Consider the following 24977-nt stretch of genomic DNA (forward strand, 5'->3'; position numbering starts at 1 on the left):
AAAATGAATAGAAGAAATTACTTTAAAACTAAACAGGGACTCAAAGCTGAAAGACAAATGAGTAAGAATAAAACTTCAGAGATTATTAAAGAGAATGTTAAAATGCCTTTCTTTGACAGTTTTAAGAACAGAATAGCTATTTTTTCTAAATACGTTAGATGAAATCTGCTTAGCCAAAGGACAGAAATTTCCTTGATGACAAAATTTACAAGTTATCCATTTTATAAATACCTTTATTAGCATTCGCTGCATAAAGTCACACAGCCAGAATATTTGTGGTATTTTTCTTCACCTAAAATGAAACAACAGAGAAATCAGCTGTGAAACCACTATATAGGCTTTGTTATCATTGTTACTCGGTCATGTCTGACTCTTTGTGACCCCATTTAGGATTTCCTGGAAAAAAGATATTGGAGCAATTTGCCATTTCCTTATTCCAGTCATTTTACAGAAAACTGAGGCCAAAAGAAGTTAACTGACTTGCCCAGTGCCAAACAGCTAGTAAGTTCCCGAGCCCTGGTATTTATTACCCTAGACCCAGGGTTCTGTACCAGGGTGTCACCTCACTGGGTCTCATATCAGGGCTATTTGGCATCATTTCTAGAAAGTCTTCTTTATGAGTTATGTCAAATATAGCTAAAAATATTTCGAATAATAAAATCACAAACCAATTCTTTATACTTATGGTTAGAATGACACTACTAGAACACTGCTATCTCTCTAAAGCGATCCTAAGATACTTTATTATTTCAAATGTGAGATCAGTTTCAATATGTTCCCAAAGGTTTATTTCACAATAGTTTTGCCTTGAGGTAATAGTTCTTAAGTCAGAGATAATTAAATTATATTCCATAAGGCAACAATGGGGAGGAGTGATGCTGAGATGAGATACTCTTCAGTTCTAGGTTCTTCCTCCCCACATACACACAGTATCTCACATCCTTTCAGTCTGTATTACTACAGAACATATGAATAACATAGAAGACATGCTCATGCAAGAACTGCCTCATTTTCCTTGCTTTTGTAGCCCCAAGGCTAAGGAGAGGCCTTCACTCAGTAGGTGCTTGCTGACTGACTGCAGAACCGGAATTTTACACCACTTCTGCTACAATCTGGCCCATGGCCTTTAGGAGGGGCTGAGCCCTCAAAGTTCTGGGGACAAGCTTCCATGCAGAGACCTGCACTAGTGAAGGGAGTGTCTCCTCACTGACACAGTCCCAGGTTAGGACTCAACAACCAAATCGATCCCACTCCAGAGAGCACTGGTTTCTTGTGGGTGAGTACATATGATTGCAATTCCTCCAGGAAGGCCTTCCAAGTGGTCTGCCACCCATTCACCAGACCAGCAGGCAGTCAGGCCAGTGAAGGGCACGACACCGAGACACAAGCACACACACATAATTGACCAAAAATAGTATCACACGTCCACGAGAAATTATGTCACAAGATTCAATACAAGAGACATGAGCACAATCCAAACCAAAACGTGCATATTTATGACATTCCAACTAAGAAGAAGAAATAGAAATCTCCACCTAAATGAGAATGGCAAGGGAAGAAAAATTAAGGCAAAAGCCCCCTTCTTTTTGCTCGGGAACTGTTAGACCCTGAAGAGTGTTCTGCTCTCCAGTCTAGTGCAGTGACTGGGGGCAGTCTTGCCTTCCAAGGACATATAGGAAGTCCAGCTGGAGTGCAAAAAATAAATTCTATCAGCTGGGGAGTAGGTCGGGAAGAGAAGGACTTCATCCCTGACCCATTCGGGGCTTCCTGTTTGCTCTAGATCTTTTCTCTCTTTCTGCCTTTCCTGGAGCCCCTTCCCTTCTCTTCCAATATTAGGTCTGCATAGTCTCTCATGGGGCTGTGAGCTCATCTGCTGCTGCCTCCTTCCCTTTCCAAATGGAAGCTACTTCAGAGGGATTGTCTCGTTCCTGGTCTTTGTATTTCCTAGCCATAGTGCTTGGTGATTGACTGAGTCCACAACAGAAGCCTCTGCAGTATGGCAACACTGGTGGGGATTTATGAGTTATACCACACTTCTAGGTCATGATATTATTTTGGAGTTTCTACAAATAATTTTTTTTAAATTTAAAAAAAGGAAACAAATTCAAATATTTATATAGTAATATTTCACTCAATTAAAAATGCCAATAATTTATGTGCAATGTCAAATTTTTAATTCAATTGTCTGCTCATATTTTCAAATGGGTTCACGCAGCACCTCTTAAATGCAGAAAACTAAATCCCTTTATACTGTCTAATTGTTTAAATAAAAGATGGAAAAGTCTCACTAAGAACCCAGGACAACTCTGAGGTAAAGAAGCCAATCTTCAGCTGAATTGGAACTTGCTGAGACTCTCTCCCACGTTTGGTGATGAGGATCATACATTCCCACATTTTTTTGCTTCACATGATGACAGACGGATGTTGGATTAAGCTCCACAGGGAGGATGATTTCCTCAAGCTCCCTGCCTCTGGACCCGGCTCTATCGGCTAGCCCTGGGAAGGAGGCAGAGAACGCTCAGAGGAAAGAGCAGCACCTTGGATGGGCCCAAGAGGTTCAGTGTCAGAGACTGTGGTTTCCAAGCCAAGATTCTATGAATAGAACATTCTAGGCACTGACTCTGAGGTTCAGATGTAGGACATTCTAAGGAGTTGAAGCCAAGAGTTCAGATCTATAGCAGTGACAATGTGTGAGTGTGTGAGTCTCGAGGAATACAGAACTCTGCATATTGTTCTATGGCTTGAAGGGTGAAGGCAACAACTCTCTTGCTGGGCCCCCTCACCCTCCCACAGGCTCCTTTAATTCTGCCTGACCCAGAGGGAGCCTGGAGAGAGTTAAGGACTCCGCTCTGGGCTCCATTCCCTAGCCAGGGCACCCAATTAGCAGGGTCATTCCAGGGATTCCATTTGAGGGCAGCTCTTAGAATGGCTCAAGTTAAAACTCAACCAGCTTTCCTGTCTGAGCATCTCTCTCCTCCAGGCTGGGTTGGGTCTAGAGCAGATGCAAAGCAGGGTGCCCCCCCCCATCTGCTGAGGGCCTGCCCAAGGAGGGCTATTGGGAAGCAGCAAAGGCAAGGCATCGGAGCAAAGACTCCTATGGTGGGGTTTTTTCACTGCAGTGCTTGTAGAGTCCGAGATGGACAGATCTGCCCTCACAGCAAGCAGACTTCATCTCTAATAGGATCAAAATGGAACTGAAATGGCAGAAAAATCACACACCAAATCAGAGGTGAAATTCAAACCCCGATCTTTCGGATCCCTCTCCCCTGCCTTGGCTTCTTGCATTAGGTTAAAACTAGCATTCAAAGGAGCCCTGGCCACACTAGACAGGAACCACCTGGTATCCATCTGAAGGAAGCAAAAAAGATGGTACCCAAGGCAGGACCCTGCCCCACTCATGTGAATGCTCTTGGGTCTCACACCGGAGAGGAAGGATTTTGGACAGGGACCTGAGAAGAGAAGAGTCTGGGGAGGAGCTGCAACCAGGTGGCTGGGTTACCCCTCAACAGTCCTAGGCTCCAACATAAAATTCCATTTGGCTTTTGGGGCCTTTCATGATCTGGCCACTTTCTAATTTCTGGAGACAAGATGCTCCTTCTCCAAACTCCCCATTCCTCAGACTGCTCCCTGATTCAGGTTCCGTTCTCCCTCCTGTCCTCCTTTGCCTCTAGGCCTTCTCCAAAGTCTCAGTTGATATCCCACCTTCTACAAGACGCCTTGGCTAGCCTTCCCCTTTAAGACTACATCTTCTACAGAGTTGTTGGCATCCAACTTTGGACTGTGAGGTCTTTGAAGGCAGGCACTGCTACTTAAATACTTGTCAGCTTGGATCAACCACAAAATCAAACTATTTTTGCTTAAAGAACTAGAAAGAAAATTCCATTAAAGACCACAGCAAGCCAAACTGTGTAATTCTATTTCCCTATTTCAATTTTCAGTACAATTAAAGGTGATTAAAGGCTAAGTAGTTACCAGATTACTTTAGAATTTTTCTTTAAAATTAGTTGCAAATGTGTCTATAAACTATCTTTGTTTTGCTTAACATTAAATCCATGAATGGTAATGCTAAATAATTTATATCACGTGAAAATAGTTATTAATTTATCTCAAAGGTAAAAAAAATCACTAAAACCTTCAGAAACACTAAGAATAAAATTAAAAAAAAAACCCAGAGTACCCTTGGGATTTCACTGGTATCCAAAGAAGGTTCCAAAAGGTAAAACAAATTCTAAGGAGTCGATGAGTCGGGCAGGACCAGCATAAAGTCTTATAACTAAAGGGGGGGGGGGGGTGGCTAGGTGGCGCAGTGGCTAGAGCACCGGCCCTGGAGTCCGGAGGCCCTGGGTTCAAATCCGGCCTCAGACACTTCATCATGACCTGTGTGGCCTTGGGCGAGCCTCGTAACCCCACTGCCTTGTGAAAAAACCCCTAAAAAAGAAATAAAAAACTAAAGGGAAGCCCGGGGCCTCACTCACTTGCCCAGGGTCCCCCAAGTCCCCGCAGCCGGGGCTCCCCAGTGCAGCAAGCTTTACTTCGGGAGGACAACGGCGGCTTTGGGTCCAACTCCCGGGGCCGGCCTTGACCCGGAAGGCCCTGGGTTCAAGTCCAGCCGCGAGGCCCCGATCCCCCCCCCCCCCCCCCCCGCCGCCCTGCGGACCTCCCGGTTTCTGAGGAAATCAGCCCAAACCAGCAGGTCCAGCAGCGCGCCCGGACAAGCTGCCCCTCCCGGGCACACCGGGGCCGGGCCGGGGCCACTCACCGCGCGGGGCCCGGGGCCGCCTCCGGCTCGGCCGCCCGCGGGGGGGCCGGGTCACGGCCGGGTCACGGCGACACCCGGCCCGCGGCCCCGAGCCGCTGGCCCCGCCCACTCGCGCGGGCGCGCGCGCCAAACTGGCCCGGCCGCAGGGGGAGGGGCGAGCGCGCGCGTCCTCCAGGTCACCTTCATGGGGGCGGGAGAGGGGGGGGCGCCCCAGGCGCGGGCCGTCCAATCGGCTCGCGGAAGCGGTGCCGCCGCCCCGCCCACCGGCCGCTGCAGCGGCCAATCCGCGGCGCCCCGGCAGAGTGCCCGCAGGCCATGGAGATAGCGGACTCGGACTCGCGGAAACAACGGGCAGGGCCGCGGGGCGGGGCTTCCGGGAGCCACGCCCCCCGGGCCCCCCGGCCCCCCGGCCCCCGGCGCGCGCCGCCGTCCGCAGAGGCAGGAGAAGGGGGAGGGGGCGCGGTCAGCTGATGGCCGCCACTCGTTTCGCAATCGCTCCGGGAGCTGCCGCCCCGGCCGGAGACCCGGGCCCGGCGCGAGGCCGACCCCCCGGCCCCCCGGGCGGCAGAGGTAAGCGGGGCGGGCTCGCCCCGGAGCCACGCCGGCGCCCTGCGCTCCCCCCGCTCCGCGTCCCCCGGCCCTGCCGGCCGCGTGCCCCCCTCGCCCCGCGCCGCTCCCCCCAGCTCTGGCCGGACCGCGGCGGCCCGGCCTCCGGCTACCTGTCGGGCCCGGCGGCCCCGGCTGGGAGCGTGCTCCGGCCCTCGCCTTCCCGGCCGCCTCTCCGGCCGCTCCGCTCCGAGACTCGAGCTCACAACAAAGGAGGCACGTGATCCGCCCGAGTCAAAACACGGCGTGTCGGCGCCAGGCGGCCAATGAGCGGCCGCGCCGGGGGCCCCGCGGCATGCCGGGAAGTGTAGTTGCCGCCCCTTCCGGCCCCTGGGGGCGGCGGCGGAGGAGGAGTGCGGGAAGGAGCGGGGGAGGGGAGATGACGTGTCACCGGCCCCGCCTGGAGGGATGCGGCTCGGGAGACCCCCGAGCTGCGGCCGCTGTGGCTCGGGGAGGAAGGCTCACGAGCATGGACGAATCAGCCACATGCCGAAAGCCCCCGCTGGGGTCCCCACACCACGCGCATCCATTAAGCGCCTGCTGGGTACCGCACGCCGCTCCAAGTGCTGGATAGGGAGGGGGGGGGGGGAAAGACAGCCCCTGCGCGTTATGCACCGTGTTGCAGCAACCTAAACAACGGTGTAAACATTCTTTTTTGAGCAGAATCAAGTCAGGACTCATTTATTAAGCGCCTTCCATGTGCATCAGACCCGGGTGTGCCCACGGTGAAGGGCATCATCTGAGTGCAGGGGCATCTCCAGGAAGGCGATCCCCCAGGAGCAGCTTAGGGACAGACAGAGAGGCCCGTCGGGAAAAGGTGCAGACTGATGGCAGGAGGACTGCAAAGGTGGAGAGGACCCAGGTGAGGCAGCATCTGGGAAGCCACGCGTCCCTTCATCTTTGATCCCACAGATGATAGGGAGCTGCCGGGATTCACAGCAAGTTAACTAAAACAAGCATAATAAACTACCCTTACATCCAAATGGAAGAGATGCCAAGCCTGGGACCATCCCAGAAAAAATCACTCTTCTGAGATCGAGCCCTTCTTTTCTTCCTACCTGCTTGCTCAGTGTCCTGGGTGAGGTGACTAACCAGGATGCATCCTAAATTTGCCTTTCTTCAGGGTAGACCACAGTAATTCTAACAAATATCCCAATGACCACAAAACAGGACTGATAGTTTAAATTCTCTCCATTTTTACTTCTGAATTTCTTTCACTTGGGGAAGGGGCAGGAGGCAATCTTCCCAAGAAAGGCAAAGTCCTTGTTTCTGCTAATTACTCCATGAATTCTTAGCCTTTCTATATACCAACTTTCAACCTTAAAGTCTGAAAAGGTCAGATTAAAAAAAAAAAAAGAACTATGCTCTCCCCTCCCACCCAAGAATAAAAAGGAATCTTACTTAATGTATTTTCTTCGGTTTTTTTCCCAGCAATATTTACCCTTGCCATCTGTAAACTGAGTGTTGGAGGCCCCAGAGATCAGCTTTCTTTGTATAACCAAAATCCACAAAAAGAGGATAGGACTAAACAATCTTCCCAGAAGTAAATGAGGCTGTACAGGAATTTGGAGATCTCATGCTGAGATGAAAATATGAGGAATGAGAATAAAATGAGAATCCTTGCTTGGCAGGTGGTGACCTGGATATGGCAACTCTGATGGGGCAGCAGATGTTCTGCATGGGATTCAGAAGAATTGACCTGTGTCCAAAGGACTGATGAGACTTTGGCCTTTTGTGGTGAATCAGAAGTATCTCTTGAAATAGAGGTAGCATGTAGTAGTGAATAGAGAGCTGGGTTCAAGTCCTGCTCATGACATACCATCTGTGTCACTATAAATCACATGATTTCTCAGGGCTCTATGAGTATAATTTAGGGGGGTAGCACAGTCCAGCATTGGTGCTGAACAATGTAATCATAGGTTCAGTCCTAATTCTTGTGCCTAGAATTATTCATAGTACCATAGTATCAATTTTTAGTTAGCTGGGAATTTAGAGGCCATTTGTTCAAATCCCTTCACATTAAGAAGCAGGAAACTAAGGCTATAGTGGGGGACATGTAGGTGATCCAGTGGATAGACTATGAGGTCTGGAGTCAGGAAGACGCATCTTCCTGAGAGCAAATCCAGCCTCAGATACTAGCCGTGTGACTCTGGAGAAGTCATTTTATCCTATTTGCCTCAGTTTCTTCATCTGTCAAAAGAGCTGGAGAAAGAAATGGTAAACCATTCTAGTATCTCTGCCAAGAAACTCCAAATGGGGTCACAAAGAGGTGGACACAACTGAAAAATTACTGAACAATAACAGCAAGGCTATAGTAAAGAAGTCTTGCCCAAGGTCTCCATTGAGGGGATTTGAACCCAGGTCTTCTGATTCCAATCCAATGCTCTGTTCGCTACCTCCTATCCCTTGCATAGGTTCTCAAAAGTGAAAAGGGCAGATATTGAGAGTAACCTCATCTCCACCTGTCCAACACAGGAATTCCTTTGTAATAAAGGGTCTTGACTTTTCAGGGATCCCCTTTGAGAACATTCTGTTGGAGCCTATGAGCCCCTTCTCAGAATCACATCATTAATGCATGAACTAGAATATATAGGATTGCAAAGTAAACCAATTGAATTGAAATAGTCATTAAAATATCAAAGAACAAGTTCATAACTGCTAGGTTAAGAACCCAAGCTCTAATAGTGACACCTAATGCCTTTTGCTTTCCTTCCCTATCCAGTCAGTTGAGTTTTGGCTTGGTTGTTTTTTGCTGTGGTTTTTTGTTTAGGTTTGGTGGTAGGTTTGTTGCTGGTACTCTTCAGTGGAATAGGAACTGTTTGAAAGACTTGGCTCAAGAGAAGTCATGAATGAATCAATGTCTACGTACTAATTATGAAAGTCCCCAGGGAATCCATCCCTGGCTCCTCTGCTTGCCAATATTTTGATCATTGCCTCTAATAAAGGCAGAGATGGCATGTTTTTCTTGATATATTTTTTATATCACCATAGTTCGCCCAAGCATTTTTCTCTCTTCTTCCCTGCCCCCACTCCAAAAACCATTCCAAAAAACAAATAGTATTTTTTTAGAAAGGGGGAAAAAAAAGTCAGCATGACTGATCAATTATATTTTTAAAAATCCCAAAATATGTGCAACGTGTAACACCTGTGGAACTCCCACCTCCACATTGGTTGAAAGTGTCTTTTCATCTTCCTCTACTGGAGTCTGGTTTGATTTGTATAATTGTGTTACATTTATTTTTTATTTTTTTGTATATGATTGTTGCCACAGTCTGACAGCATTCTTTCCATTTACATTGTTTTAGTCATTGTGTATATTCTTTTCTTGGCTCCACTGACTTTATTCTGCATTGGTTCATATAGTTCTTTCCAGATTCTCTGTATCCATCACACACATCATTTCATTCTTTTTATTTTGATGGATTATACTCTGAGTACAATTAAATGAAGTTAAATAATTGTTTAATCAAATTTGGAGTAAAAATCAACTTGTTGCTCTAATAAGTATGGCTACTTGTTAATAGCTAAATGTCTTCACATCTTCACACTCATATGATAGGGAAGCTTCCATTCTTTTTTGTATGCTCTGATTTATGTATTGCTTTATAAAAGTTCTTATAACACACATCATTTCTTACAGCACAGGAATATTCTATTACATCTGTGTACCACAATTTGCTTGGTCATTCCCTTGTGGGAAACAAACTATGTTTCCAATTCTTCACTATCATCAAATATGTTGCTATAATTGTTTTGGAGTATATGGGAAGTTTCTTATCATCTTGCGGTACAATGTTGGCTCGCTTTTCAGTTGTGTAGATAAGTCAAAGTTGGGAGCAATAGTTAATTTAAATTTTTTTTTATTTATTTAAGGCAATGGGGTTAAGTGACTTGCTCAACATCACACAGCTAGACAATAAAGTGTCTGAAATTGGATTTGAACTCAGGTCCTCCTGACTCCAGGGCCAGTGCTCTATCTACTGTGCCACCCAGCTGCCCATAGTTAATGTTTTGAGATAAGTGAGACTAGAGCCATGGGCCAATATTAATCAATCACTAAGCAATGGTCTGACTATATTACTTCCCAGCTCAAGAAACTTTGGTGACTTCCTCTTGTCTCCAGGAAAAAAAAAACATAAGTTCTCCAGTTGGCTATTTCTAACCTTTCATATTTTGGCTCCAATGGATAGTGGTGGGACATGTACATAATCTGGGAAAAGACAGGGAGACCTTGTTGGAGCAATGTAATAAACCCAGTTAACAGTATCTATTGTCCTAGGGGCAAAGACTCAACAGAAGCTATTACCATAGTCCAGATTCAAAGTAATGAAGGTCTGTGCCAGGGGCATAGCAATGTCAGAGGAAAGTAGGGGGCATATTCAAGGGATGATGCAGAGATGAAATTATAAGTCCTTGGCAATAGCTTGGACATGGAGGGGAGATAAAGGAGGAAGAGTCCAGTCTGACACCTAGGTTGCTAGTTCAAGGGATTGCAAGGGTTTTGTTGCACCCTTCAGTGGAAGGAAAGGTAGAAGGGGAGAATGGTTTGAGGGGAAAATGAATTTTGTTTTAGACTTGTTGAGTTTTACTGGACATCTAGTTCAAGATATCTGAAAGGCCATTATGTTCTTTTATTGTTAGGCTGCAGCCTGAATAGTTTAGTGTAACACCTACATACATGATCCACAAGTTGAATGTAAATGCTCCAAACAAATGTTTTCCATTGGAGTATGTGTCAGAAGGAAAGGGGGACTTAGCATTTTACTGCATTTTTTCTTAGGTATTCCTAGGTTTCACACCACCAGTTTTCTGTAACATGCAGGTGTGAATGGAATTTTGAGTGCACCTATAATCTAATGCACTGCTCTGAACCCTGGCTCTGGGTCTGCACAGATTGGATTCCATCTTGGCAAGCTTCTCCCAATTTGCTGGTGCTTCTCTATCTAACTATTCACTTGCAAACATCAGAACACAGCTCCCCTCTAGGAGACTAGAGAAAAAAGGTAAAAGGCCCATCCTTTCCCACATAGACACTCAAGCTAATAACGCATCGATTTTAGAGCAGACTTTATTTCACCTGATGAAAAATGCAAGAGACATCTGAGCTCATAAATAGTCAATGCAATTTTCTCCTCTGGTGAAGTCCGCCTGTTCCACAGAATGATGCAGTCCTTCAAGCTCAGAGTACTAAGGATCAAGCAATGAAGATTTATTAAGCACCTACTCTGATTAAATGGAAAAGGCCCTATATAAAGGAGAAACAGAAAGGATGGTGCATAATCTGGGAAAAGACAGGGAGGCCTGGTTTGGAGCAATATAAGCAGTGTGTCAGACACTGTCCTCAGGGTCAATTCTTCAGTAAAACCTGTGGAAGTCAAGGTCTTGGTTGGTGCCTTCATGCTGTGACTCAATTCCTTGTTTTTTGGTTCTGGTTCTTGGTCCAGCACCTTCCACTTTTCTCCAGGGACTTAGGAGTTCCTTTCTCTCCTCCCCCCACTTTCTGCTCCCCTCTATGTTTTATGTTTGGTTGATTTCTTTTTTGAATTTATCCTGATCTGCTCCAATTTCTGCCTTTCCTTTAGACAAAGAAAAATGAAGTCACATAACCAATGACCCAAGGACCAGCATCTGTACCATGATTTACCTATAGCTTGTCACCTTTCCAATGGGAAGAAAGTAGAACATTTCCTCCCTTCTCCAGGGTCCAAAGTCATCATTATAATGATATATCTTTATTTGGTCATTGTTGTTTTCACTACACATGTAATTCTTTGAATACTGTTCCCTTAACTGTGTATTAGTTCATAGAAGTCTTACTCTGTTTTTTCTGAATTCTTTGTTTTTATCTTTTCTTAGACAAAACTAACATTTCATCATATTTGCATGCCAGTCCCCGGGCAATAAATGCTCATTTTGTTCCAAACTTTTATAAAACCTCTGGGTCAAGAATTATGAACAACTTGATCACTTTTCTTGAATAATTAATAATTACAAATTATTTTCCAGAGTGGATGAATCAATTTACAACTCCTTGAGTTACACATGTGTTTGTGTTTTCTGTCTCCCTTCAAGGTGTCCATCTCCTACCATCTTTGCCAATGAGATGAGAGGGAAAACTTCAGAGATGCTTAATTTAAATTTTTCTTTTTGTTGGTGATCTGAAATATGTTTTCATATTGAGAGTTTCTGATTCTTCTTTGGAACGATGTTTGTTCATGTCCTTTGACCGTGACCAGGAATTCTTACAGCTCTGTCTCAGTGGTTGCCACATCTTTTGCCATGTGGTTTCCCTCTCTCATGGAACCCTATATTCCTTTCCTGGAGCTACATGACTCCCTAAAGGGTCCTGCTGTGTGATATAGGCCTCCCTGCAGGAGACTCTGATCATTTGTGGCCTTCTGTCTTCCCTTTGTCTTGCCTCTGTTTCTCTCTAAATCTATATCTGCTCTCCCTATCAGAGGAGATAATATTTATAAAATGTTTGGCACATAGAAGCCTTGTTCTGGTCACCCATCCCTCCCTTAAAGGTCACCTCTAAGAATGTGGTTCAAGTGTAAATTAGTCCAAGGTGTTAGTCATGACTAGATCAATCATCTTGAAATATCAATGACTTAATCAGTCACACATAATGTGGATCTCAGTGAGTCAATGAATAAGCAGGGCAAAGTCCTTTCTGATACTCCACAGAACAAGTGGAGGCATCCTAGTACGGGAAGTGAACTTCAATTCAGGGGACCCACATCTTCCACTTATACCCTATGAGACCTTAGGTTGGTTGCTTACCTTTCCTGGACCCCCTCTAGATAGCTCCTGAGGTTCCTTCTAGCTCTAAAGTATGATCCTCATCAGTGTATAATATAATGTATAATCTCAAATCAATAGAGAATAACCCAGAATATTCGGGTCCTAGAGGGAACTACATGAAAGGGCTGTTTATTACAGATTCAGGTCACAAGGCAACTACTCTGGCTCCATGAACTTTCTTTGGGCACATGTTCACTTCTGACCTTGTGTGGGATCTTCCTTGGTGTGGCAACTATTGTTCCTGTGCCTCCTGCAAAGCCAGATAACCTCCCTGGATTCAGAGTGTTTAGCCACAGGACCACACAAGCACAATTGTTTTGAAATCCTACACACATTTCAGATTTGGAACTAGAAAGGACTGTCTCTTCCCACTTCCTCATTTTGCAGATGAGAAAACTAAAGTTCCCCAAAAGTTAGGTGACATAGCTGGAGAGCAGGAAGGGAACTGAGGAACCATCCAATCCTCCCACTGGAAAATGAGGCCCTGAGTGGTTAGGTGAACTGGCTAAGGTCTCACAAAAGTAGGGTACTGAAGCAGGATTTGAATCTAGGTCTTCTAGCTCTTTCCTCAGAGGTAGTTAATGTCTTTCTGTCATTTTGTTGATAGATCATTACATGAATAAAGTCTTCAGTCCCTGCTTCAGTTAAGTCTTTGGCCTTAATTGTGACAGCAAAGGAATCAAAAGACTGGAGATTCTCTTGGAGATTCATCATGAATACATGATGATAATGAGATGCCTATAAGGAGGTTCAGTGTCTGGAAATTCTGCCCTAGTGGGGAGAGCACTAAGCGGGGAATCAGGGCCTGGGGTTATGGTCTTGGTTCTGCCACTAACTGGATAACTAATACTAACTAGCCAACTTTTTGTTTGATTTTGTTTTTGTTTTTAACTAGCCAACTTTTAACAAGTCCTTTATCTGAACTTTACCTTCCTCCTCTGTCCTGCCTTATTTGAGTCTCACTGGCTGTGGAAGGTATTCAGTTCTCTTTGAGCTCCCTGGAGCCTCCCTCTTGTTATCTCTTCCACAGAAGAGTAACCAACCATTCATTCCTTCATGCATGACATCTGTTCTAGGAATGCACAATACTGGAATCCTAACCTTACCTCACAACAACTCCCCCCGCATCCACAAAAGGAGGGTGATCACTTGGGCCCCTCCAAGCTTAAGACCAGACGCTTCTTTGATTTGGGAGGGATGTTCCAAGCAGGGAGAACAAGATGGATGGATGAAGCCATGGACTGGAAATGAGCAGGGGAGCCATGAAGGGCGGAGTGAGTGGACCAGCTTGGCCAGAGCTGACAAAAATAAAGTTGGCTGAATAAGGTCAAGCAAAGCTGGGGAGGCCTTAAAAGCCAGGTAGGGAGGTCAGGTTTTATATGTACACAAATGGGAAACTGTTGGCACATCCTTGAAAGGCAATGCTAGGAAGGGGGGGCAGCTGGGTGGCACAGTGAGTAGGGCACTAGTCCTAGAGTCAGGAGAACCTAGTTCAAATCTGGTCTCAGACACTTGATGCTTACCAGCTGTGTGACCTTGAATCCTGATTGCTTCACTCTTCCCCCATCGCCCCCCTCCCCACAAAGGAAAGACTGTGCCCAGTAGCAGAGGTCTTGGAGTCAGAAAGACTTGGGATCCACTCTTGCCTCTGGAACTCACTAGCTTAGACCATGGACAAGTCACTTCACATCTAAGTGTTTCCTCATATTTAAAATGGGGGTGGGGGTGGACTAGATGACCTCTCAGGTCCTTCCAGCTTGGATCCTAAGCTCCTTCCTTTAATGCAGTCCAGGCCAGCACAGTACATCCTTTTTCTCCAAGAAGCAATGAAGGTGGTCTTCCTAGCTGTGTCTGTTCTGGTCAGCAACCCCAAAAGAGTTATAAGTCCCCCCACTGTTTTTTTTTTAGTTGGTTTTTTTTTTGCAAGGCAATGGGGTTAAGTGGCTTGCCCAGGGCCACACAGCTAGGTAATTATTAAATGTCTGAGGCCGGATTTGAACTCAAGTACTCCTGACTCCAGGGCCAGTCCACTGCACCACCTAGCTGCCCCTAAGTCTCCCCACTGTTGTTGGAGTACCTGCCTTTGAAGACCAGTGGATTGGGGCAAACTTTCCTGGTGGAAAATTTATTCCTGGATGACCTTTGGCCTTAGCACTTAGAAGGCAAAGAAATTCAAGATTTCTCTGCCTTTCTGGAGTAAGTCAGTACAGGATATGGGGAACATTATTTATCAAAATAACAAAGGAGCTTTGGTAAATCCTTATTTCTCAACCCCACCCTCCTCTCCACCTCCAAATTTAGACCATCAGATCTGCAAAGAGACCACAGAGATGCCATTAATTTTATTGTTCAGTCATGTCTGACTTTATGACCTCATTTGGGATTTTTGTGGCAAAGATATTGAAGGTTTTTACCATTTCCTTCTGTAGCTTATTTTATAAATGAGGAAACTGAGGCAGGCAGAGGAAATGTTTAACCAGGGTCACACAGCTCATGAGTGTCTGAGGCTAGATCTGAAATCAGTGCTTCCTGACTCCAGCCAGGTCCTCCAGCCTAGGTGCCCCAGAGATCCCCGTAATGTTGAACAAATTAATACTGGTGAGAAAGTGACTTTCCTGAGGATCCACAACTAGTTCCAGACTGGGATAGGGAGCATCCCTGTGATTTCATGGGTATGAGGAGAATTCCCAGGTGGGGGAATTCCCTGTATTAATGCAGGTCAGCACTTTCTCTATGCTGAAGAGAAAGGCTTAGAGAGAAGTCTAGAATAGAGAGAGTTTATGTGATTTGCCCAGAGTCACACAATCAGCATGTGGAATGAGGGGGATTCAAACCCAGGTCTTTAGACTATAAAGCCAACTTTTTATCCAATATTACCTTCTGAAATACTGCCCAAAGATGAGGGAAGTAAAGTAGCATTAAATACCTTGGAGTTTTCATCAGTTTGATGGTGAATTTATTCATTTTTGTTTCCTCCTTGGTTTTTCTTTCTCTTCTTTTGGTTTGCTATGGCCCCTTGATGAAAAAAAAATGCATCACAAAGATACTCAATCACTCAGGAATCAAGTTTGTTCTTGTTTCCCATGTGGTTGAAAGATCGTGAGAGTTCTCTCTTCACTCAACCATTGCTCCCAGAGCTTCTTTTTCTAACTTAGCTAAACTTCCTGTTATCAAAAGCACCAGTGCCTCACCAACCACGTTACCCTGGTTCTCATCCGCCTTTCTGATGATCCAGACAGAGCCAGACATGTTTGTCTGCTGCCACTGATTCTGCATTCCCTGGGTCTCTGTCTTGTTGAAATTCTTGACCCTTCCTCTTCTCAATTTCCACATTGGAGCTGGATGTTACCACACTTTATCTCATCCTTATTCCTGTTTTCATCTACAGAAATGTTTTCGGAACATTCTTAACTTCTTCAGGCATATGAACACCATATTTCTCTAGACAGACCTTGACTTATTGCTCTAAAAGACATCCATTATGTGAGGATTTCCCAGAAATCTGTTATTTTCTGTTCTCCAGAAGCAAAACATGAGTTCTTCAGTAGTCGAGGCTTTTAAATAGGTTGTGGCAAGTGTGGAGAAAATGATTTCCATATGGTTTATTTACACATGGAACAGAACAGAGAGAAGGTGCTCCTTAGGCCAAGTCTTATTATACCTCTTTGTATTTGAAAACTGTGACTCCCTTCTTTGTAACTGCTTACTTTAGGCTTTGGGTCTTTTAATTGTGTGACCTTGGATTCTTTGGTTGTGCAGTTCAAGGAAAGCCTTCCTTACATCCTTACCTAGTTTTGATTTCAGAAAGAAGTATATAAAATTTGGAACTGTCCAAAAGGGGGAATGGGCTACCTGAAGGGGTGGTAGATTTCCCCTTCTTTGAGGTCATCCAGAAGAGGCTGGATGGCCACTTAATGGGTATGTTGGAATGTGTCTGTTGGGGGGGGGGATTCTTTTTGTGAGTGGTTTGTATTCAACATGTACTGAGGTCCCCTCCAGCTCTCAAATCATGGGATCCTGTGAGTCCTTTCATTCTAACCCTGAAAGATTTGCATTCATGAATGATTGATTGTGACCCTGTTGACTGCAGATATGATAAGAATGGTATCTGTGATTTCCTAGGTACGAGGACTCCTCTCTACCCATGATGGGTACTCTCTACCAATACATCTTCTCTTCAAGTCATCATCATTCAGAGCTACCTAGAATACTAAGAGGTGAATTGATAGGACCAGGGTCATGCATTTTGAACAACAGTCTTTCTGGCTGGAAGGTCAATTCTCTCAGCTCTGTCATATGACTTCTCAGTTTTGGACATGTTCCACTCTTTTGGTGTCAGCACCATGCCCAGGCTTGACTTCTTTCTAGTTGCCCTCTCTAGTGACTACCTCTGACCTGATGTGACCCAAGACAAGCTGCATTTTTTTTTGTGAACGGTTAAAGAGAGAGAGAGAGATCAACACAGTTTGAGTTCTCAAAGTTCTTTCACTAGCCTCCTTCCTCTTCTGAAACATCAACCCTGTGTCAACAAGGGAGGGTCTGGTTATAGAGTTTTTGTAAAATTATATGGCCTAAAGTCCCCTGGGAAAGGAGCTGTAGATCTCATTATAGCATTTTCTTCAGTCCAGTGGCATTGTTCAGAGGCAAACAGAAGAATACTGGTCTGGAAGTTAGCCGACCTGAGTTTTGGCTCTAGTTCTAACATTAACTCCTTATGCAACTTTGGGCAAATCCTTTGACCATTGTGGGCTTCCATTCATTTTTCTATGGAGAGAGAAGATAGGATTCAACAATCTCTGAAATCTCTTTCACTTTAATATTATGGGATCCCAGGAGGTTCTCAGCAAGCACTTTGTAAAGAAATAGAGATGAGGACTAAAGCTGTAACTTCACTGATATACAGAATACGCGCATGCGCGCGCGCACACATACACACGCAAGCCCTATTCACATGCAGACCAATCCCTAGTTTCCAATTTATGGATAATTTCGAGAGTAACTAGAGCACTGAGAGATTGAGGGAACAGGATCACACAGTCCAGATATGTGAGAAGCAAGATTTGAAGCTATACTTTCCTGTTTCAAACTCAGCTCTCTACCTTCCATATCACACTTCTCTTTTTAACTCAGATAAATATATGAATGAATGTATGTATTCTCACTGCAAGGAAAACTGACCTGAGTTTAGAAATCAAAAAAAAAAAAAGATTTCCTTTAAAAGATTTAGGAAATTATTTTTAAATGTGAATATATAATTAATCATGCCGAGATCTGTATATATTATGTATGATTTTGTGATAGGAAGAAATTTCCTAAGATTACAGCATCTAAATTGTCAGATTTGACAAGAGGGGGAAAACAGTTGAGGCTGGGAAAGAGGTCATCCACTCCTCATTCACTCCTCAGACCACACAATAAGCTCCAATCCTAGGACTTTGATTGTTGAATTCTTTTGGACAATTTCCTCTGAGTTTTCCTGTTGCAACCTAGAGGCCATTCCCCAGAGAATCAAGGGTGGAACTGTGCAATTGGGACCAGAGGTCAAGTTCAAGGTCAACCTTGTCCAACTGGACATAGCAATGTTATTAGTATTTCTGCGACTACCTTGGGGTGATTAGCACTGGTTCATTAACATGTACTCCCATGGAGAACTAAATGAGACATGTTGTGATAATTTGATCCCCGTTTTACCTCTGTATCCAAACTCCTGCATCCTGATCCTATGACATCCAATGAACTAGTTTATACAGTGCATTATATGAATAGGAGCTGCTATACTTCTTAAACCATTCTGTCTCTGTCATGTTGTGCTGGGAACCATACTTCCTAAGAGCCTGCCATGTAGACCAGGCTAGTGCAGCCCTTCCCCCACGCAAGTTAAGCTACTTCTTTTCCTTAAGAGTTACTGAAACTCTCCTTGGGCCTTAATTGACTTTAAGACTGGTGCAGGTTATTAATGGCTTTCCATTTAGCCAAGTACAAAGGACCATAAGTATCTCCAGCCCCATCTCTGAGGTTGGTAACTGTGGACCCTCAGCACCATCAGTACCATCATTTGAATCATTGTGGAGTCCACAGAATTTCCTTGTTGAATGACTTTCCCCTGCTATGACTAAATTAGTCTCCTTTTGTTAACTGCTGATGTATCTCATTGCATTCCAATATTGACTTCCAGGGTTTCAGCCTGAGGTGGAACCAGCCTCCAACATATGTTGTTGATGTGGACAATAGTTCTTCTGTAGTGATGCTCTGGCTAAAGGATATTTGGGGAATTTGTGTATAATACTGAGATCTGTTATTTTAGGTCCCTTCCTTAAGTTCTTTTGTTTACTCTTAGTTCTTAACTATTTCATGGACTCCATTCACAGGTAACCATTTTGGTTACATTCGACAAATCCAGTGGCGTGTAGTTGTTGTCAACCTTCACAATTGCTTTGTAAAGTTTGATTGTTCCAAAAATATTTCTATAAATTTTTTAACACATTTAACCTGAACTATGATAATTTCTATCAATTCTCTACTTCCCTGTTGACATGCAGTATTAATATTTCTGTGACTACCTTGGGGGTGATTAGCACTTCGTTTCATTAACATTATACAGGTTTTTGTTTGGTCATTTTTTTTTACAGAAAAAATCTATGTTAAGCCTGGAAATGCATAGGTGTTAATTGTTTTCCTCTTTTGTTTTCCTTCTCCTCCATCCCCTTTGCTTCCTTCTTGTTCTCCTCCTCCTCTTCTTCCTTTTCTTTATCTTTCTCTTCCTCCTTCTCCTCATCTTCATCCTTCTCCTCTATTTTCTTCCTTTTCTCTCTCTCCCTTTACTTTTCCTCTTCCTCTTCCTCTTCCTTCTCCTTCTTTGTCTTCTTCTCTCACTTTTCTCTAGTTTCTCTACTTTTTTTCCCACTTTTGGATCCTGTCTTTGGCTGAGTTTCTACTTTACTCATTTACCTTCACAGTCTGGATCATGGTGTCTGAATTGTCTTTGTCATAAGGGCTTTTGGTCCTTATCTGGATAGCAGACTCCTAGTTATATCATTTCTGTTTTCCCAATTTAGGAAAAAGTATACTCAGCACTATGGACCTTGTCTGATTTGAACCCTGGAGATGGCCAGGTGAAACAGGATGAGAACCTTTGTAACACCTTTCCAAAGACTGCTCTGAGATTTTTACATTTTTAAAGAGAATTAACATGTATTTTGTTTAGAAATATTTAGGGTTGAAGGGAAGATTTTTGTCACACTCATTGAGTTCATTGGATTTATCCTGGAGTGTAGAAAATCCTGAGTGCATATTCACTGCTTTAGCCAAACTCAGTCATTGAAACTTGGCTATGAGGCCAAGGTCAAGGAGTCAGTTCCTAAACAGGGCAGTTAGCTTCATACAGGATTCCTCAGCCATGAACTTCATCTCTAATTCCATCCCAGTCTTCTTGCACATCTAAGAGATTGGGCAAGGCACTGAAGATGTCTCAATGAAACCTTCCCAGCACTCAAGAAACAATTTTTAGTACATTCTATTCTTTTGGTAGGGTCAGTTGCTACACAATTTCCATGAAGTACAGCACATTTACTCATAATATTTGAATGAAGAATCATGGGAGAGGTGTTTGTTTACATTCATTCTTTGGACAGTTTTCTGATTCTGAAAGGAAATCTTTTTGCACTCAGCTGACAAAGGTAGTCTGCCATGGTTTACTTCAGAAAATATTGACCTGGAGAGTTAAGAAATCTGACTCTATAATCTGCTTTTGTGACCATGACCATATATCTGGACCTCATTTCCTCATCTGTAAAATAACTGGCCTTGATAATTTATTCTAGTTAGGATTGCTAAAAGTCTGTAATAGAATAGATATTTAAGTCTGTTATAATCTAATTAGTAATAGATTTGTTAAGTCACTGAGCCCAAACAGCCACATCTTAGTGCATAGAAAGAACTGGCAGATATGATTGCTGAACATCTATCAATGAACTTTGAAAGTTATGGAGAACAGGAAAGGTATTATGCAGGATTGAAAAAAGGGCAATTGTCCTAATTCTTTTTTTTTTTTAACAAGGAAAAGAGAATGGAGTTTGCTATCTATTGATCAGGGAGATACATTTCAATACCTGGAAAAATTTAAGAGTCTGTTACTAAAGAGATGGTTGGTGAACTTCTAAAAAAGGAAACAATTTCTCTCAAAGAGAAATTAGCATGGCTTCACCACATGGTAAAGTCGTACACATACTTTTTTTTTTGGATTTTCCAAGGCAATGGGGTTAAGTGACTTGCCCAAGGCCACACATCTAGGTAATTAAGTGTCTGAGGCTGGATTTGAACTCAGGGACTCCTGACTCCAGGGCCAGTGCTCTATCCACTGAGCCACCTAACTGACCCCTATGCATACTTTCTGACAGGACATTTGAAAATATTTCATTCTAATGGAAAATTGTGGGCAAAGTAATGGTATAATTAGCTGGATTTGGAATTATTGAATGCCTGGTAGCAATGTTTAGCAACTGTAGTTTGTTATATATTGAAATAAAATATAATGTAGTGTGTCCTGGGGCTCCTTAGCATAATATTCTTATTCATAACTAAGATAAAGTTATAGTTGGCATCTTAAGAAATCTGCATATAATACAAACCTGGTTGAAGAGATAAGACTTCAGATGTGTTAACATATTGGAATCAGGATACAAAAAGATTTTACCAAGTTGGAATATTGGGTTGAATCTAAGAAGATGAAATGTCATAGAAAAAAATGTAAAGTATTACCCTTGCGCTAAAAAAGTAAACTTCACAAGTACAAAATGGGGGAGATATGGTTAGATGGGTTGTTAGAAGGTGATAGTGGACCACAGCTAAACATTAATCAATAGTGTGATGACTGACAAATGAAAACTAATGTGGCTGCATTAGGATACATAATCTCCAAGCCTAGGGTGATGTTTTTCTCAGACTATATCTGAACTATTGTGTTCAGTTCTGGAAAACACATTGTAGGAAAGTTGTAGAGTCAACTGGGATGATGGAAGAAATTGCATTCATACCATGTGGAGACCAGTTGAAGTAACTGGGAATGTTTAGCTTGGAAAAGAGAAAGTATGGCAAGAGAGCAGAGATGTGATATCCGTCTTCAAGTATTTGAAGGCCTGGCACATGGACGATGGATTCAGCTTGTCCTTTTTGGCCCCAGAGTGTAGTTCTGCTGTAGGAACAATGGGCAGAAGTTTTAGAGACAAAATAAGCAGAATCTCACGTGGGAGCTGTCCAAAAATGGACTGTCTTTGGAGATTGTAGCTTTCCCAAAGGATGGGAATCCATTTGTCATGACAGCTTTCTCCTTATATGGCCTGGACTCGATGTCCTCAGATGTCCCTGCCAACTCTGAAATTCGATGATTCTGCTGCACAGGGGGAGGGGATTCATTTGAGCTATTTTTAAATATTTTAAATATTTAAAAAAAGTTATTGATCAAGTTGTAGAAATCAGTGACTCCACTTTATAAATCCTGCCCCAGTGCTTGCAGAGAAACAGAAGGCTCTTGTTCCTTGCTGCAAAACTTCCCTTGTTTCCGTAGACAGTTTGGGTGATGTGACAGAGACGAGAGGGACAAAGGGCAAGGTTCCACCACTGTTCCCCACAAGCAGACAGACAGATTCCTCTTGAGCTCGCTTGTTGTCAGCATTGCAGGCTAACGCCTGGTATTTCTGGAAAGCCGAGTGGATTCTATTACTGGGAACTCAGAATGTTCTCCTCATGGCAGCAAAACTATATTTAGGTGCTTTGCCAGATGACCCTTGGATGATCTTTATTTGAAAGGACACCTGTCATCTGAGGCTGGCCTCCGAGTCATCTGAGGCACCAGGAGGCAAAGTGACTTGTCCAGAATCTCAAAGTGAGCAAGGGTTAGAGACAGAACTTGACCTCAGATCTTAAGGACTCTAAGACCAGTTCATTACTTCTACTCCATGACAGACTCTTGCAGGATACGTGTAGATGCCCTACACTGAAGTCTCCAATGCTTCATCCTAGAGACCTGGGTTATTTTGTGTTCTTGGGGGCCTGATCAACAGAGTACATTCTCAAACAAGTCCAACCCATTTGGAAAGGCTTTAAGAGTGGTGCAGAAGGTGAGAGAGGTTCACCTCCAGAAGTCTGGCCACCAGGTGAAGCCTTGACAGATCATGAACACCCATCTATTAAGGATTGGGGAGGCTTGGATTGGGTCAGTGGCACAAATAGCCATGTCCTATGTCTGCCTCAGTTTCCTCATCTGCAAAATGAGAATAATAATAGCACCTACCTCCTGGGTTGTTGTTGAGGATCAAATGAGATAATATTTATAAAGCATTTTATAAACTTTAAAGTACTGTATATATTAGAATAAAAGCAAGCATTTAAAAATATTGGGATATATGTGATATGTACACATGAAATAGGTGTGAATGTGCATCTCAAAATTTTGCTATTTTTACATCTATAACATCTCTCACTGTTTTCTTTCACAGCATGGGGAACATGGAAATGTTTTGTGTGACTATACTTTTATAACCTGTATCGATCTGTTTGCCTTCTCAACAAAGGAGGGAGAAAGGGAGAGAATTTAGAATTTAAAGTTTGAAAAATGATTGTTAAAAATTATAACTAGAGAAAAATAAAATACTAAATATAACATCTCTCTCATCTAACTCCCTTTATTCCACACAGTCTCTACCTTCATTTTGGACCTCATCAGCACTTGCCTACCTAATTTTAAAAGCCTCTTTATTCAAGGATTCTTAACTTGGGTGTCCATGAGCTTGTGTTTATTTTAGTATTTTCTAACTATCTTTTAATAGCATTGGTTTTTCTTTGTAATCCTATACATTTTATTTTTTGTATTTAAAAGCATTTTTTTTTTTGGAAAAGGGATCCCAGCTTTACCAGACTGTTAAAGAGGGACCATGGCACCAAAAAGATGAACTTCTGACTTAATAGTTCTCTCTGCTTCTTCCAGTCTCCTTTGGGACCATCCTCCACCATGCTGCCCAAGTGACTGTCCTGGAGTGCAGATCAGACCACGTGACTCCTGATGGCACTTTGGTCATTCCACACCAAGTTCAGCACATTCCAAGGACACAACGGCCTTGGAGAAGGAGGCTTAAGAAAGTAGGTCAACATTTGCAGCTAGGAATTGTAGAAGAAAGATCAGGGTTCAGGGTTACATTTGAAGGGCAATGTGTGCGACCGAAGGGTTTACTGGGGGGTGGGGGGCGGATATTCTTCCCTAAGCCGAAGTGATCTGAAATAGCCTTTCCTTTCAGGAAGCTGCACCCCCCACACCTCCCCAGGAAGCCCTTGCCCACCATCTCCCTCCCTTCTCCCAGTACTTGGTTTATAAATAGGTATAGTTCACAATCCTTCCTTTGGCAAACAATGCCATTGCCATTCCTGCTGACCCCAAGCTGAGCCCCTGTCTATATATAGTTCCCGAGTCCCAGCCTTTTGGGGACAGGTACTGGTGAGCACAGGAAAATCTGATATACTGTTGACTGGCAGAATATTGAAGCAAAGAAAAAAATAAAGGGGTGCAGACACATGTGTGTGTGTGAATATGTATGTATGTATGGATGTGTTGAGGGTTGAGACCTTAGACTTTATTGGGTAAAAGGAGGAAATAGACCAAATAAACAAGTCATATTTACTAATTGGATTATAATTGCATATTCATGAAAAAATTTAACTTTAAGTGCATCTAAGAAAGATGAAGTGTTGGGGTGACTAGGTGGCGCAGTGGATAGAGCACCAGCCCTGGAATCAGGAGGACCTGAGTTCAAATGTGGCCTCAGACACTTAATAATTGCCTAGCTGTATAGCCTTGGGCAAGTCACTTACTGCCTTGCAAAAAAAAAAAAAACCTAAAAAAGAGAAAGATGAAATGGATCAGAGGGTCTTCACATGCTTTGGGTCATGGACCCTCTGTCAGTCAGGTGAAGACTTTGGGCTCTTTTTTAGAATTATATTTTTAAAATTCATAAAATAAAATACCTTAGATTACAGAGGACTCTACTTATAATGGAATACAAGCTTAAAATAATTTTTTAAAAACAAATTCACAGCCCTCAGACTAAGAGCAAATTAATTCTAATTCACTGGAAACATGAAACATTGAGTTTCTTTTTTTTTAATTGTTATTTCATTTTATTTTTCCAGTAACATGTTATGAAAGTTTTTCAACTTTCAACCACATATATTTGCATATTTTAAGTTACATAATTTCTTCCACCCTCCCTTCCCACTCCCCTCCCCTAGGTGGTGAACAGTCAGGAGAATAGTGTACATATATACTTGTGTTTGACATGTTTACCGATTAATTATTTTTGGTATGTGGAATTAGGATTAAGGGAAAAGAAAGAAACCCATGCGACAGGAAAGAAATACATCAGAGAAATTTTTAATAAGTGAATGTAGGGAGGTGGTGCAGTGGCTAGAGCACCAGTCCTGGAATCAGGAAGACCTGAGTTCAAATCTGGCCTCAGACACTTAATAATTACCTAGCTGTGTAGCCTTGGGCAAGCCACTTAACCCCACTGCTTTGCAAAAACCAAAAAAAAAAAAAAAAAAAGTGAACGTAGTGTTCATTCAGATACTGCAGGGTTTTTGTTTTGTTTTTCTTCCCACGGCTGGTCTCCCAGTATCGTTTCAGCTCTCTGAACTGCTTAGAGGAGTGCATCCATCAAGGCTGATCAGCTCTCAATGTTGTTCATGTGTACCATGTTCTCTTGGTTCTGCTCTGCTTCAGTTCCGTAGTTCATTCCAGAAGCATTGATTTCCAAATCCATTT

General features: G+C 43.3%; 2 protein-coding genes across 14 annotated transcripts in view; one reads left to right on the top strand and one right to left on the bottom strand.

The window, feature by feature from the left end:
• Window positions 1-5576, bottom strand: part of KLHL24 (kelch like family member 24) — a 44290-nt gene extending 38714 nt beyond the window's left edge. For 4 of the 7 annotated variants that reach the window (XM_074189507.1, XM_074189511.1, XM_074189509.1 and 1 more), the window contains exons 1-2: window positions 5479-5576; window positions 232-292 (exon numbers count right to left, since the gene is read on the bottom strand). The gene's annotated coding sequence lies outside the window, so the exon portion shown is untranslated. Of the gene's footprint in view, window positions 1-231; window positions 4583-5478 lie in introns of those variants that run through there. The other 3 variants (XM_074189510.1, XM_074189508.1, XM_074189512.1) reach the window with 2 other exon arrangements.
• The window catches only part of KLHL6 (kelch like family member 6), a 94929-nt gene continuing 75092 nt past the window's right edge, over window positions 5141-24977 (top strand). Inside the window, exons 1-3 of one of the 7 annotated variants that reach the window (XM_074189499.1) lie at window positions 5141-5329; window positions 6029-7131; window positions 23151-23302. In XM_074189499.1, the coding sequence (XP_074045600.1) occupies window positions 23226-23302 (77 nt within the window). In that variant the 5' untranslated portion in view covers window positions 5141-5329; window positions 6029-7131; window positions 23151-23225. Of the gene's footprint in view, window positions 5330-6028; window positions 23303-24977 lie in introns of those variants that run through there. The other 6 variants (XM_074189500.1, XM_074189498.1, XM_074189497.1 and 3 more) reach the window with 6 other exon arrangements.

The sequence above is a fragment of the Macrotis lagotis genome, chromosome 5 (assembly GCF_037893015.1).
Source record: "Macrotis lagotis isolate mMagLag1 chromosome 5, bilby.v1.9.chrom.fasta, whole genome shotgun sequence".
NCBI lineage: Eukaryota > Metazoa > Chordata > Mammalia > Peramelemorphia > Peramelidae > Macrotis > Macrotis lagotis.